This window comes from Vanacampus margaritifer, chromosome 19 (assembly GCF_051991255.1).
Source record: "Vanacampus margaritifer isolate UIUO_Vmar chromosome 19, RoL_Vmar_1.0, whole genome shotgun sequence".
Lineage (NCBI taxonomy): Eukaryota > Metazoa > Chordata > Actinopteri > Syngnathiformes > Syngnathidae > Vanacampus > Vanacampus margaritifer.
The window spans coordinates 9,021,344-9,038,194 of record NC_135450.1 but is presented as its reverse complement, the minus strand read 5'-3'; the positions used below and the strand labels follow the sequence as shown (position 1 = coordinate 9,038,194).

The window sequence follows — 16,851 nt, the reverse complement described above, 5'->3', positions numbered from 1 at the left end:
AATGTTGTGCCATCACTACCAACAAGTACACCAAGTTTCCTTTAAATTAATATCTGCTTGGTATCCGCAATGAACGACCCCCATCCAAGTGTTGGAACTAACCAACCCACAAACAGTGATGGGAAAAAAAATCCTTCTGCCTTGTGCTTTTTATGCTGAGGTCACAAGACACTAATTGTGGCAATTAAAGGATTTGTGTTACCTATAGCAGCTCCACCTTGCTTTTTTTCTTCCAAGATGGCCGCCAGGTCTTTCTGCCTTCTGTCAGCTCTTGCTCGACTGCAAGGGTCCCCAGGATCCATGCTCCTCATGCGCAGCAGCTGATTGGCTTTCTTTATCTTTTGGCTATACTGCCGCGCCATCAAAAATACACGACTCTTGTTTTTGTCCATAAGTTCCAGAGGAAAGTCTACAGACTCGCCCAGCAGGAGCGAGGAAGAGGCCAGTGACGAGTCCAGACCCGCCGGGAACAAATTATGGATATCCTTAACGGCATTGTCTCTCTGCGGAGGGATTTTCGGAGGAAGTTCCACAAGGTCGTCGTCCTCTAGTCGGAAGCTACCGCTGCTGAGGCGGGCCAGTCTGTTACGCATGCTCTTCACCGTGCCAGGCTGGGGTTCGGGCACGACGGGAAGGGGTTGCGAAGTGGGAACAGGATTTGGATTTTCGACTTCAGTGGTTCCATCCCTTTGAAGGTCAGGGAGGTTGATGACCGGGATGTTGAAGGATTGCGATGAGTGCACAGGAGGGTGTTTCGGATTACAAGCAGGACGATTGGCTACAGGATTCTTTTTTGTAGGACTGCCTTTGACTGAGGACACCCGCTTGGCTGACTCGCCGGCGCTAACCGGGAAGGCGGCAGGCAGTCGGTCCGCTTTCTTCTCATTAATCCTGATGTAGTTCTCCAAGTCGTTCCAGAGCTCGTCAACATGCTCTGACATTTTATCAACTTTGGGTGATTGTTGGGAGGCCAACGAAGCAGATGATGAGGAGTAGTCTGGTTCGGAAGAACACGGGACGGGATGCAGGAGGCTTTCCTGTGAGACAAACTCTCTAAAGCTTCCAATTAAGTCTTGCTCTGATGCCATTAGAATGTCTCTCTGGCGATCTGCTGCATTGATTCCCTGTGAGCCTATCGATGGAGGATCCCGAAAACAAATGGTGTCATAGATGTTCTCCTCTACTATCTTGAGCTCAGGAGTCTGGGCTGGTCTTCCTTCCTGGGTGCAGGACTGGTTGTTCTCTCTGGAACCATTGTCTAATTTAATGCCATCTGGAACATTTGTTGCCCCAACTTCTTGGTTCTGAGAACCCTGTGCATCAGAAGGTTCTTTCCGTGACTGGCATTCATCCGAATCTCTTCTGATCAGACCCATTCTCTTGAGGTCTTCGAAGCTGATGTTGTCGTACACGTTTTCGATATCATCCATTGTCAGCTGCTCAGCTGACGAGGATCCTGATATGTCATTGCTGGATGACTCTGTATGAATCACTTCCAAGTTGTGACCGGCCTGGCCGTCATCTGGACTTTTCCGAGCCTCCGTGGCATTCTCGCCGACGCTGCTCGCCCTTCGCAAAACCCTGCTGCCACTGGACGGAGGTTCGACCTGGACAGAGGGGAGCTGCTCCACGTGCCAGCTGCAAGGCCGGGCCGTCCTCGGAGACGAGGGGGCCTCTGATCTCTCTGACTCCGGTTCCGGTCCGCTCGGCTCGGTGGGAACAAACATCTGGTAGATGTCGTCGTCGTCGTCGTCATCGGGGTGCATGGTCCGCTGCCTGGTGGGGAACATGGCCCTACGAGCGCGGTGGTCTGCCCAGATGTTTCGAACGGAATTGTTATCTGTCACGACTACGGATGGGATCGGGGACTCTGGAGGTTCCTCTGTCACGCGAGAGGTCCTGCGGAGTGGCGGGTGGTGACTTCCGTCTCTTACAAAGGATTCTCTGGCTCTCTGAATGAACGGACAAGAAGATTTAGACAATGGAGGTGCCAAGTTGATCGTTTTTGAACAGTCCCATACCTGAAGATCTGAAGCGCTCATGTTGAAGGTTTTCCACTGTTCTATACTGTCCACCGACGCTTGAGGGTTCAGCCTCTTCCGACTGCTTTTGCCTGGGACTCGCAATCTCTTTCCACCACCCTGAAGGCAAAGTCATAAACTTTAGTATCAGGTCCAAGAAAATGCCATAACCCAAATTTCACAGAGCAGAACGGTGTTGTGAGCATTTAGTTAGAGATGGGCGAGTACCAATTCCAGGTATTGTATCGGGCCGATACCTGGACACATTTCATGGTATCGGTACTCGCAATGGATATCGATACTGGTATCGACCCCCTCTTGTGGCCGTTTTTCGGTCAGGAACTAAAGGCTGAAATAGTTATTTTGCGTTCATTGACCGCCACGGGACTCCGGTAAGAGAGCACATAAGCCTTCAGTTGTACTCAACAATTTAATTAGCTCTGAAGTGCAGACAGAGCTTTGTATATAGTATATTGCCATTGACTACTGCACCGCTATGAGATAAATGACAAATGGAGGACGTGAAACAGGAAACGGAAATACAGAGCAGCCTTCCAAATTAAAAGTATGGATTTCAAAACAAGATATAATTAAACAACAGACTAAACAGCTTGAGGAATTCTTAACATGGTAGATATGACTAAATTACTTGAAACACTATTGTATTGAATTGAAATATTTGCACTTCACTGTATTCCTTAAAAGGAAGTTGTGCAATCACAATTTTTGATTGGGACTTTTTTTTTTCCCCCCCACTGGATTATTTGTTCATTTTATGTATCTATTTTTTTTTACATTCATTTTATTGTGTGCTCTATGCAAAATTATTTTTATGAGCAAATCAAAAAATATAATTGCCATTAATTTCATGCAATTTTAAGAAAATTTGCATGCAATTTGCATAATCACATTTGCATAATTGAGATATATAGGTAAAAAAAGTATCTGTCGTTTTTTGGGGAATTTTATGTATCATAAGTACTAATGGTATCGGCACTTGGTATCGGTATCGGTGAGTAATGAAGATTTGGGTATCGGTATCAAAAAATGTGGTATTGAACATCCCTACATTTAGTCTTACCAGGACGCTATCGTCCTCGTCATCAGCATCTTGTAGGTGTGGCTCCTCCCCTTCCTCTCTATCGCTGTGCTCAAAGTGGTCAGCGGGGTCCAAAGACTCCTGTGATTGGTTGATGAGACTGCGGCTGCGGCCTATCGTGCCCAGAGCCAGCTGGGACACCGGAGAGAGCAGGCTTGCGCCCAGACTTGTTCGCTAGGGTGAAAGAAATGAAACTTGCGTGTGTGTATGTGGCTTCTCATGTTTCTTAACTATGGATAATCTTTGTTTCTGGCTCACCTTTTCCCCATCGCTGTTGGCTGCATTCTGCTTGGCATTCTTCAGTAATTTTGACAGCGGTTCTGAGAAGACAAATGAATCATTGAGATTTTTTTGTTGTTGCAGAAGTTGCTCAAAGGAATTCCCACCTTTTCGTCGTCCTCTGCGAGGTGTGGGGCCTTCTTTGGTCTGCGGGGAATCTTTCTTGTCACCGTCAGGATTGTAGTGAAAACCAGGATGGTCTGGAAAAAAACAGATATCAGACATTAATTTAAAAAATATCATATGACAAATGAATATGAAATGAAAAGATGTATTGACAGACACTTACGCATTGCATCCATTTCCAGGATGGCTTGTTTGGCCTAGAAAGGATGAAATTAAATAGGTTAGACAGTCATAATCTTGGGCACTAGGTGGCACTAAAATCACAATAACAGAGAATGGAAAGAATTTATAGAACTGAATCTTGGAGATCAACGGAATTATGGTGGATTGAAAGACACGGGATAAGGTTACCTTGGCAGGGATTTTGGCAGGGTGATTTTCAAGTATGAGCCTCTTGAGGTGTAAGATCCACATGCGCTTATCTTGCTGGGACTTGGCCTGCGGGCGACATCAAACAGAGAAGATAATAGCATGCATGCCCTTAAAAAAAATATCCCGCGGAGATATGTTTGGGACAAACTCTGCTTTCTTACACAACATAGATGAATATTTTTAGCTTTAGTGCAAAACAGGAGTTATGTAAGAAAAATAGCTTTCGAAGGACATGTCTGTGCAAAACGTCCCACTTGGATTGCAAAAGTTGAAACTTGAGTACATCCACAATGTTTATGAGCCATTACTGCAAACTATGCACATAATAGTACCTGGACAGTGTGTTGTAGTTTGGGATTCTTGTAGTGGAACACACTAAAACTCAGTGGCTCTTTCGGGATGACTTCCACAAGCATTAGGTTGCAACACTGCAAGAAGTCATCAGGTTAAACAAACCATCAAGTCATCATAAATCGTCACATGACGAGACGGCCACTGACCAGGATGTGAGCCTTGTACGTGAACGTTTCTTCTCGTTTCTTGGTGATAAGCAGAAGCTTGTCGAACAGGAAGAGCGTCCTCTCGTTCTTGGCTCGCTGCAGACGGAACGTTCCTTCGAGGACCAGCTCGCCATAGCCGATCAGATCAGGACCTTTCCAGTTGGTCAGCAAGCTTTGGATTTCCTGCAATGACGGGAGATAATAGTTGCTTGTCCAAAGTCACCTGGGATATTTTAGATCTTGTTTTTTTAATTTCTTTTTTTTCATGTTTCTTGAACGGGTTGAGGAAATCCATGGTTATAAATCTGGGGTCAGCAACCTTTACTGTCAAAAGAACAATTTTGGGGCAAATAAATAACAAAAAATCTGTCTGGAGCTGCAAAACATTTAAACTTTATAAAGAACGAAACTGTGTGTTAATACTGAGGGCCCAAGAGCTAATTTGAGCTGCACTATAACAGAGAAATGTGCAGCATCCAATACGTTTATGTTTTTTTTCATACTTTTTGAATTTTTTATTATTATTATTTTTAACATTTCTGCCTTTTTGTCAAATGTTACAGTAATTTTCTGTCCCTCTTCTTCCTTTTTTCACCTTTTCTCTGCCTTTTTTGCCATCAATTTTCTGACATTTTTGGTAATTTTGTGGACATTTTATGGTAATTTTTGGGATTTCTGCCTTTTCTTAAATCAATTTTCAGATTTTTTTAGTGGAAATTTTGTGTACATTCTATGGTAAACAGGATTTCTTCTTTTGATTTTGGACATTTTATAGTTTTCTTTTCTGCCTTAAAAAAAAATCAGATGTTTTTTTTTGCAATTTTGTGTACATTTTATGATAATTTTCTTCTTTTATTTTTGGACATTTTATAGTTACTTTTTCAATATTTTTTCCTGCCTTAAAAAAACCAAACTATTTTCTGGCTTTTTTGGGCAATTCCAAAGACAAGTTTTAAAACTTTTTCCATCGACTTTTTGTACCTTTTGCCAATCAATTTTCTGACAAATTTTGGACATTTTTGTATATTTAATTATTCTTTATTTTTAATCTGAATAATATTTTATGCAAAAAAAAAAGTAATAATTCATTTTATAATTAAAAAAAATCAAAATCATTTGAATAATATTTTATCTAAAATTTTTTTTTAAATAAATATGTAAAAAATATATTAATTTCTACTCATTTGTTTTAGAGATCCACAGGGAGCCACAAAAGAGGTACTAAAGAGTCACATGTGGCTCCAGAGCCACAAGTTGCAGACCCCTGTTATAGATGGACTATAAATTCAACATATGCCAGTTTGGATAGTTTAAATGCTACACATGAGTGAAAATTGGCGCGATACCCCAAAACATCCCTCAATTACTGAATCCATTTGACCCTTCTGGCTTCCAGCTGATAGAAGAAACAAACTGGCCTTTTATGTACCCTCCTTATGCAAGGCCGTCATTAGCCCAGTGGAAAACTGTGACTTGCGTAAGACGTGGGGCGAAACAATCCAACCCACAACTCACATCAGTCAATAGAACCCAAAAAAATAAAAAATCAGCTCATTGAAAAGACTTGAATCGGACATGGCGCTGGCTCCACATTTGAAAATTCTTTTTGTTTACTATACCTGCAACCTAACAGCATGCTCGTGCTTCCTCTTCATGTCGTTGATGTGCCAAGCCACTCTCTGCATGGTGTCTATGGCTTCCTGCACCACCTCATACGTCTCCGTGTCCTTCTCCATATGGTTGGCGATCTCCTACAAACAAACACAAACGCGCACATTGCTAAAGTGAGCGCTTGAATTCTTTTCTCCTTCAGTACGCTTGCCCAATAAAACAAATTCAAACGGATGAAAATATAAATTTTGCTACATCCTCTTCTATTTACAGCACGGCATACACCCCACAAGAACGTTCACAGCGAGTACCATATGTCTCCACATTTGGCGGTAGAATCAGAAACCCCGCTTTTGTGGTTTGGAAGGAAATGTGACCGATTTTTTCTGCCACATGGACGTACGTGAAGCAGCAGATGGTACTTGAGGATCCTCTGCACCGGCTTCAGCAGGTAGGAGCCCAGGGGCAAGGAGTGGCGCAGGGATTCTTGGCGTTCGCGGAAAAACTTGGCCAACGCCTTGTTCCTCATGCACTCTGTGAGCACAGCCACCGACCTGCCCAGTCAAAACACAGCTGTTATGGACTCGACTGTAATTTGACAGCAGAGGCAAGTGTGCAGTACAGCACGTCCCGAGCGTTGGAGGCCCCGGAACACATCGCGGCTAATATGCTGCACCACAATTGATATATATTATTAGTACTGCAATTTGATTGCGATTGCGTGTGCGTGTATATAATAGATTTCTAAGACAAAATATGAAAGAACTAAAACAAATTGAAAATAAAAACGTAACAAGATGAAATACAAGCGAGTCCATAAAAATAAAAAATTAAAACAGTAAAAAAAAATAAATAAATAAAAAAACATAAATATATATATATATATATATATATATATATATATATATATATATATATATATATATATATAAATAACTTTATTTTTGGGGGGATGAAACTTGAATGCAGACATCCCCCCAAAATCCCTAAAAAATTAAATAAAAAATGGACACCCCTCTCTCCTTCTCCCTCCCCTAGTATTCCTTCTTGTAGTTATATAGTATATCAGGGGTGGCCAAGTTCGGTCCTCGAGAGCCACTATCCAGCCTGTTTTCCATGTCTTCCTCCTTCAGTGCAGCTGATTCTAATGATCAGCTCATCAGCAAGCTTTGCAAAAGCCTGACAACGATCCTGATCATGAATCAGGTGTGTTAGTGGAGAGAAACATGGAAAACAGGCTGGATAGTGGCTCTCGAGGACCGAACTTGGCCACCCCTGTAGTATGTAAACTAAAACGAATATTAAAAATAAATCAAAATTAAGTATTTTTTTTTGCAAAAAGCATTAAAACAAAAATAAATAAATAAATGAAAGCCTGTACTTGGGGATTTCCATTCGCAACGCAGCAGACACGTCTACGTCAAAATGTAACAGTAATAAATGTAATAATAATGCATATATTTGTGGAAACTGGGGTCAAGTTTTTTTTTTTTTTACAATTTAAAAAATGTGCGGAACTTCACAAGTTACTTCATGTTCAAGATTAGATAGCTCTTAATATGAAAAGAAAAATGCACTGAGCTGTCACCAATGTCTTACAAATGCAATTATGCCATCTAGTGGCAGAATAATGAACAACACAAATCAATATCACACTCACAATTACTGTATCAATTCTTAAAAAAAAAAAGCAACCATAGTTCTATTAGTATTTGTTCCCCATTTGTATGCTAACAGAAGTATGAAAACTTAGGAAAAAAATATTTTATTGTACATTTAGAACAGATATAAAATGTGTGATTAATCGCGAGTTAACTATTGAAGTCACGCGATTAATTATGATTAAAAAATGTAATCGCCTGACACCCCCTTACTTTTTACTGCTAAAAATGACTCAATGAGTCAAGGATCCCTTTAATGACTGACATGCAGACTGACCAATAAGGATTGTGGGTTTAAACTGGGCCGAATGAAGATTAAAAAAGCATAAAAATGTAAACTAACCAATAAAGATTGTGTGGCAAAACCTTCCAATCATTTATGTGGCATGTGACCAACCAATGAAAAATGTCCAATCACTGGTGTGTGCGTATTGATCGACATGTAACTGATACATTAAGGCCTGATGAGGGTTAAAAACTGAAAGGCTCTCACGAGTGGTCTAAAACCGTTTGTGTGCGAGCATTTCTGCACGTCTAAATTCCAGCGTAGCTCCGTACAGTCTCTACATTGTTCTTGGGGGAAACCCGACCTTGGAGATCGACATGACCTCGATACCCCCCCCCCCCCCAAAAAAAAAAAAAATTAAGAAGAAAAAAAAAGACAGAAGCTACACAATGAGACATCATAATAAGTGTGTTAATTGTTTGCGAGTATTATCATAAACCAGGAGAAATTGCAGCCTGCGGGCCAGGTGTGTCCCGAGTGCATCTCGGCATGAGGATCAGCCTCACGTTACAAACTAAACTATCACACATTGTCACGTTACTCACACAGGCGTCCCCATAGGACCACCCGCCCAGAGAAGAATAAAACATCTGATAAGGTAACAACAATAATACCCCTTCTGTCAGCAACGTGCGCTATAAGTCTGTCAATAAGCAGTGAATGAAAGAATTAAAAGAAAAAAATGAGGAGGGAGGGAGGGAGGGAGTGCGGCGGAGCCACCCCGAGGCGCGACTGGCAGCAGACAATTTGACTTGGATTTGGCGAGGAGCTAACGCATTGATGCGGCGGAGTTACATGAGACGCTGGGAAGAAATGCGGAGATGAGATCAGGGCGACAGTGACAACGGGATCATGAGTAGAAAGGATGACAAATACGCAGCGTGAGCTCACAAGTCGAAGCAAGACGCCCCACGTGAGGTTTCAGTGGAGTGAGGATGTGGTTCTCAAACTGTGGCCCCTGCATTGCCAGGGATCCACAAGCTGTAGCTTAGGGGTCCCCTAAATGCAATAAATTATTATGCTGTACTGGTACAAACATAATAAACCAATAAACACACCGTTTGCTACAGTGGGAATAAAGTTGTATTTTTTTTAATTCACTTGTTAAAATCTGATTTTAAATTGTGGCTGTAATATAATTTCATGACTTTAAAAAAAACTATTTTTCATTTTCATTTTTTTTAAGTTATTTGTGTATTACAGTTATGAATGTTAAAAGGTGATAAAAGGTGATGCATTTTAGTTTCAGTCCTAGGGTATCGGGCCTTATTTCAAGGTATCGGTATGCATGATGGCGGCCGATACTGTGATCTTTTTACCATTAGGAACTAGAAATGACAAGTATACAAAATTGACATTAATTTCATGCAATTTTAAGGAAAAAATGCTACATTGGGATATATAGGTCTTTCTTCAAAATGATCTGTCTTTTTTTGGGGGGGGGGGGGGTTATGTATCAAAAGTAGGGGTGTCAGACAATTACATTCTTTAATTGTTATTAATTGCATTACTTCAATAGTTAACTCACGATTAATCGCAAATTCTATATCTGTTCTAAATATACAATGAAATGGACAATAAAATATTTTTACATTCAGTTTTCATACTCTTGTTTACATAAAGTGGGAAAAATGTCAAATAGAAATATGGCTACTTATTTTAGACATTGATAAGGTAATTTCATAATAAATCATAAAATTGAGTTAAAATTAAAAAGAGTAAAAAACGAGTGTGACATTGATTTGTGTTGTTCATTTTTCTGCCACTAGTTGGCATAATTGCATTTGTAAGACATTGGTGACAGCTCAGTGCATTTTTCTTTTCATATTAAGCGCTATCTAATCTTTAACATGAAGTAACTTGTGAAATCCTGCACATTTTTAAAATTGTAAAATACAACTTGACCCCAGTCTCCACAAATATATGCATTATTATTAAATTTATTACTGCAAAATTTTGACAAGGACGCATTTGCTGCGTTGCGACTGGAATTCCCACATTACAGGCTTTCCAAGTAAGGGGCGGTCATTCATCGCACGTTAAATTTTTTCTAGTGGCGATAAAGAAAGTTTAAATTAACGCACTAATTTTGACACCCCTAATCAAAAGTACTACTGGTATTTGTACTTGGTATCGGTATCGTGACTACTCAAGAGTAGAGCACTCTGCTATTGGTCTGAAAAAAAGGAGTTTTAATAAATAACCTAATTATGTTGTTATAATTCCAATGGGAATGCAATTTCAATATGCAAACAAAATGGAGTTTGACGTGTGACCCAGAACGTATTGTATTGAACCTTAGATGTTCCACTGTATTATAAGTTCACACAAACTATATCCTTACCTTGGGTAATTGGTGCAGTACTGGGTGTATATGTGGAATTCTTCACTCTGAAATTAAAACAGGGAAAATTAGATGTATGTCACAGGAAAACAATGTTCCTTAGTTATACTTAAATGGAGACTTACTAATAAAACAATTTGGCTTGTCTGCGTAATTTTCCTCATCAGCCTGTACTTAAAAATGTGAGCGAGGCACTTCACTCTCAAAATGCTGACGGTTCTTTTAAATCAGCCGTGAGTGCTGGGATTAAAAGCCCTCCATTCGACTTCTCCGCCCCTTTAATTGAGACCTTTCTCACCTCCGTCAACATCAAACACACGTGAGACACGGTGTGACTTCATCGAAAAAGCTGCCGCCAGTTTTCCTGGCAGCTCATCTGAATATCTCGCTTCACTTTTGGCATTTGAAATTTACGCCTGAACGGTTATGCTTTCGACACGACTAAACAAGTTTAACTGCATAATCGTATTGAACATCCCATGTGGTAAGTATATGAAGATGCTGTTCGGCTTTGAAGGACGTCTGTCCAAGTTTCCTACGGGATTTGTCTGCCCATCCTGCTCCCTTGCCGCCCTTGAGATGAACCCCCCCGCCCCACCCCACTGTTGCATAAGACACACTGAGGGGGGGCTGCAGGATGCTGACAGAGAACAGGAAGCGACATCATAAACACAGAAGATGATCAGATATCACTCAATGTCCAAACAGACGACATTGCGGACATCCAGTTACGTATACTTTTATTTTTGTCTTGGTAGGGAACTGTACATTCACTTGAAGGACCTCAAGCCAGTAATTGAACAGCCTGAGGTGCTCCATGGGAAAAAAGGAGCTAAATTGAAGAGCAGAGGTCTCCTCCTCGTCTCCAGTAGTCTGCTACCACAGACCGGGCCTAAACACAACCAGATGTGTCCGCCATGCCGTTTTTTTTAATGGTACACACACACACACACTCACGCAGCGCTAATACACACTTGCTGAGCTTTAGCGCATAGACCACAGGACATACAAACGTTTTGATAGAGTACTAATTTGTGCGGCGCATACGTATGGGAAAATGCAGACATACATGCATGCATACCATTAAATTCAACCGCTTTTTTGTGTTTATGTCTTTATTTAAGATTGTTAAACAAAACTAATTATAGCTATACATTTTAATTATATGCACTAAACGAACATGAATGACAGCGTTTTTTTGTTGTTGTTTTTTTTGGTCCCCTGTGTAACCAGCAGAAAGGTTAACATTCTAATTGCAGCTATTTTTGTCAAAAGACAGCTTGTTGAATGATGAGAGCCATCTTTAAAAGGTAGCACACCTACACTTATTGGGATAATGGCGGTACCAAAAAGCGACATAATTTCAATTCAAATTTAAAGTAGTAGTAAGCCAGTCAGACCAATAGCGCTAACAAAGTGTCGTGAATATGTTTGTTCACAACTCTGAAGATTAGCCTAACCTGTGGTTGCCATAGCAACAATCAAGACATTTCTCCTTTTAAAAACAATCACTCCATTCTCCCAATTAATTGCATCAGAATCATCCATTTTCAAATAACAACAAGCCTTGTACACAATTGTGAACGTTAGCACGAGTGCTAACACAAGTGCTCCTGGCTGATTTACTCGTTCACTGTGACCAGTGATTTAGGGGTTACCATAGAAACAGTGAAAAAAATAAAGAAACGGTCAGACAAGCCAGTAAACATTACATGTCTTGAAAACGTTTGCACAAGCCTCGCACACAATTCAGAACGTTAGCACAAGCGCTAATGTCAACTGTCCTGGTTGTTCCGCTAACACAATAGTCTCCTAAAATAAAAAAAGAGCCTCTAAATCAGCAATTTCAGAGCATTCAAATTACAGTAAGGAATAACAAACAAAAACGATGAGTTCAGTTAAGTCATTAAACATATTATCAGGTCTTGAACAAGTTTATACAAGAAGCACTACACACAATCTGAATGTTAGCATTAGCGCTAACGCAAGGTGTCCTGGCTGGTCTACTAGCTCCTTATTGACAATTCCAAAATTACATCACAAGTCAAAATGGCGGTCTTATGCTGCATTTGAAGTCGGATTTATCACATTCGGAGTGTCCCAAGTTCTGCTCTCAAAGCGTTTGAGGCAAATGTAAACAATAAAGATGGCTGATTCCGATAAATTGTTTGTTGTTCTGGTTAACGCAGTCGTTCCAAATCACGTTGTGTCACGTGAACATCGTCTTGTATTTACATTTGCCTCGAACGCTTTGAGGGCGGAAATGACACAATCCGATTTGGATTAATATGATTTCCCACTTTCCTCGAATGCAGCATTTTTCCTCTGTGAAGCGTTGCTCTCTGCTCATTGAAAAGCATTGGACTTTGGATCTTTGTCATTTCATTTGTGAGGATTATTTTGATTTGAAAATGTGATCAAATGTTTGACTACTATAACAACAACGGCCAATAAAGACATGGTCACGTTAAGTGATGATTTTTAGTTCATCTGAACAACTTTTCTTGGCACACGCTTTTAAGCTTTAGTCACAGAGAGGTCGTTTATCTTCACGACCATCTGCTTCATTCGAAGAGCAACTTTTAAATAAATCATGCGGTGAGATGAATTTGTTTTAAAAATGTAAGACCTCGATAGATAGCGTATATAGAAAAAGTTGCTGGATGTGTGAATGCAAACAGGCTTCTGGCGGAAGTGGCGCTGCTGAGCCTGCAGTCAAACCAGCCTCTGACAACAATAGCCCAAATGTTTGCGGACCGAGCCGGTGACGCAAAGGGAAGAAGCTTGTTGCTCCTTCCACGGTCGGACTGGTGGCTTTGCGGCGGCCGCAGTCTTTAACGGCGCGTTTCAGGGGGGAAATGCCGGAATGTGGCATCATGGGACGTAATGTGAGATTTTTATGGGAAACGGTTGGAAGACGCATAAAAGCAAGAAAGACGTAAACAAAAACAGAAGAGTTGGGCATGCTTCAGATTCCTGAGGATTTTTCCCCCCCTAAATACTATACTATGGAAATTTTAGGCACAGGAATAACTTGAACATAAATGGCCTGTTTGTCGTGGTCTGTCCAAAGTTTACATGTGTGAGAGCGTGTCAAACGCAGGTGCTGCAACAGGCCGCAACAAGCAACTTTAACAGTGTGCCTGTTAGGAAAAGTCTGTCTGGGGGTGGAGAAGGTGATGAAACATACTCGATCTTGAAGAGCACTCAACCGTTTGAGTGCACAAGCCACATTTGGATTGAGGTCAAATCGTACGCCTACTTAGATACACATCACGTGCAAACTATGTTGGACTTTTCACAAAGAAATTAGGGGAAACGTTTGCTTACACATAAGCCTATGTTTTTTTACCCCCCAACATGAATATTAAGAATATACACTGGAAGTTGCATGATGTAATTTGACTGAAACTGAATCCAGTGTTACAAATCCCAAAGTAAATGTTTTATTGCGACAATTAAGAGCATTTATGTAAAATCACATTACACTATCAAGGATCCTGTAATATTTTAATTCATACATTTTTTCCTCCTAAAATGTGTTTTTGTTTTAGATCTCATTAAAGATCTAAGTAATTTATATAATTAACTCATTCAGTGCCAAATAGCGTTGTTTGATGCTAACATAAGTGAAGCGCCTTAAGACTAACAAATAACATCTAGGCGGCATACATTTATATATTTGACATTTGAACACAAATGTTGCAACAAGACAGAAACAATACCCAGTAAAAAAAAAATATATATTACTGCATCACAGTAGTTGCAAAATGGCTAATTTGAACCATTGAACTAACTTGACTTGTTCAAAGTTATGGCTAATGGCATATTTATTTTTGAAAGTGTCATCTGATGCTGGAAGCTAGCATGTGTTTAATCATTTCAGTGAAATTTTAATGCATTTCCTGATATGGTAGTCAGTTGGTATACATGCATATCACTTAGCATAATGGCCATGGATATATTTGCAATGCACAGTCGAAGGTGGGATTCGAACCCGCGACCTCCTGATAAATCTGGTTACTGGACAATGCATTTCACCAACAGGTGGTAATGATGATAAGTTGTATGTATGGAAGTGGGCGTGGAAAGTGGGACTTAGAAAAATTTCAATGCCTGTCCCATTGAAAATGAATGGAAAAAAAGTTGACATTTAACGTTAAATTGTGCGAATACTGTAAACAATGTGAAATGATACAATACCCCGGGAGACGTGAATTAAAAAAAAAAAATAATAATCACAATAACATATGAAGCATTCCCACAATTATTTTTACCTTTGATACGAAGCATTCAGCGATGGCCACGGGGTCCGCATTGCACTTTTCCAGGTCATAAAGCAAATCCCTGAAAACAAGCATGTGCCATTGATTGACGTGTTCCCATATCACACAATCGTAAAATCATGCTTTGCTTTATTGCTTCTGACTATTGTATCGGACTTGACAAGTCACACCGGGAATTAGGACTAAGGGCAGCTGCCTTTGAGAAACTTCCTTGAATTGAAACCCACAGCTCCTGTGCGTTCACAAAACCATCCCCTGATGGAAAAGGCCCACTGCTGAAGTTATTGTTTCATGTCTAAAGCATGAGGTCACTGCTTCAAACTGCTTTTAAGCTTCCTTTAACTGGCCTTTTTTTTTTTTTTACTGCACGACAGCTGACAAATGACTGGGTGGCAAGAAAAAAAGACAGCATGTTTATGTCCAAAGACCACCATGATGCACAACTATCCTTGGAACCTCACAAAAAAACATAGTTTAGGGAAGTGTCACAGGGGGCAAGTATGCAGACTGGGGCGGACTAGAAACACGCGCACGCGTCCGTCACTATTCCCAGAAATCGGCGATGTGGCTCGGTCCAGTTTCATGATCAGTTACTACAATTGTTGATAGATGTAAGCTATTTAACATCTGCCTAGGTGACATTTGATCCAAGAAATATCATTTAATCTCCTAAAATTTAAGATTTTGGATGACTTGAACCTGAAGGATAACAGTGAGTAGGTCTTTAAATATACTCATTTGAAAAAATAAATATATATATTTTTTAAATTTTTCAATTTTCAATTTAAATTTAAAAAATAAAATAAAAAAAAATAATTAAATAATAAATAAATAAATAAATTTAACATTTTGAAATATTTCAAATTTTATAAACAGATTTATTTTTAATTTTTTTTTAATTTAATGATATACTGTAGTTCTTCTTACGATAAAAAAATGTAAGAAAATTCAAGACAGTGCATGTTAAAAAGCCGTACCTGTTGAAGTGATAGATGTCCTGGATGTTGCCGAACAGAGAGCCGTTATCCTCGGAGCTCAAACCCAGCCGGGCCTGGTTGGTAATACTCTCCAAGTAGTCCTGCAAAAAAGAGAAGGAACAGATTATTTGGGAAATTTTTATGCGGGTTCAGTAAAGTTTTTTTTAAACCATTTTCTATATATATCATTGTATTGCTAACTTTGTTCAGGGTCACGGGAGGAGTCATTCACAGCTGACTAAAGAAAGCTAAATGGCCTGAACCACTACACTAGCAAGTTTCTTCAATAATCTGAACCAAGTAATCAATTTTGCAATGTCGCCTGACTCCTAATCTATAAATTCATGCAGTAAAAGTTCTCACATCTGGTGTTAATCATCCACTTGTCCCAGTTTCAAAGTCAGTCATGCCTCCTTCGCATTCACTTCAACCTTACGCAACCCAACACAGACGTCTCATAATAAATTAGGGATAGTTAACATCAGTTTCAGAAAGAGAGACGAAAAGGGAATCAATGAATAAAGCTATCCCAGTGCGGCGGTGTTTTTATTTTTTGTGTTTCATTTCCCGTCTTAGCCCGTGTTTTGCCATTACGCTTTATATGCCGTTTTCCCCCTCTGTAGCCTGTAATTAAAGTCAATAAAAATAAAGTCCATACAAATCAGAATCTGACAGGCGCTGCTGCTTCTTTTGGCAACATTGCCTTTCTTGCTCATCGCGCTCTCAATGACAGATGGGTTTCAGCGTTGATTGCATCTGTTGCTACAAGCAATTTAAGTAAAAAAAAGAAAAAGAAAAAAAAAGTTAATGTTGAAAGAATGTTTGAAACACAAGATCAAATTCACCCGTGCAAACACTCAATGAGGAAAACATCCTGCAGCTCTTTTTGGAATTTTTTTTAGGTTGGGAAAAGTCATTAAAGAGCTAAGTTGTTTAATAAGATGCCAATAATCATCATAACATCATGACTTGAAATAAACTGATCATTTCAGTAAGCAGTAAAATGTGTACAAACAATGTCCACAGGGATTTTAGTGCAGATTTCAGCGCAAAAATAACAACACCGCATTAGCAAGCGATGCTAACAGATCAAGACCTTGATTTATTTCGCATTAGACAGTAAATTTTAGCTGGTAATGTTAGTTATAAAATCATATTTTTAGCGTGAACCACTTCCCATAAGCACTACTGACAACTTAAACAGCATCTTTAGCATAGATGCTAATGCTAAAGCGGACACATTTTGAGAGTATTCCGAGTTGGTCCACCAAAAACATTAACCAGCTTTA

At 39.8% G+C, this 16,851-nt stretch overlaps 1 protein-coding gene across 2 annotated transcripts in view; it reads right to left on the bottom strand.

The window, feature by feature from the left end:
- The window catches only part of LOC144039752 (pleckstrin homology domain-containing family G member 1), a 42,620-nt gene that overhangs the window by 3,701 nt on the left and 22,068 nt on the right, over positions 1-16,851 (bottom strand). For both annotated transcript variants that reach the window (XM_077553406.1, XM_077553405.1), the window contains exons 3-16: positions 15,563-15,663; positions 14,577-14,646; positions 10,300-10,346; positions 6,412-6,562; positions 6,017-6,148; positions 4,398-4,580; positions 4,230-4,325; positions 3,877-3,963; positions 3,689-3,722; positions 3,507-3,599; positions 3,379-3,440; positions 3,103-3,294; positions 2,022-2,141; positions 203-1,952 (exon numbers count right to left, since the gene is read on the bottom strand). In XM_077553406.1, the coding sequence (XP_077409532.1) occupies positions 203-1,952; positions 2,022-2,141; positions 3,103-3,294; positions 3,379-3,440; positions 3,507-3,599; positions 3,689-3,722; positions 3,877-3,963; positions 4,230-4,325; positions 4,398-4,580; positions 6,017-6,148; positions 6,412-6,562; positions 10,300-10,346; positions 14,577-14,646; positions 15,563-15,663 (3,118 nt within the window). The remainder of the gene's footprint in view (positions 1-202; positions 1,953-2,021; positions 2,142-3,102; positions 3,295-3,378; positions 3,441-3,506; positions 3,600-3,688; positions 3,723-3,876; positions 3,964-4,229; positions 4,326-4,397; positions 4,581-6,016; positions 6,149-6,411; positions 6,563-10,299; positions 10,347-14,576; positions 14,647-15,562; positions 15,664-16,851) is intronic.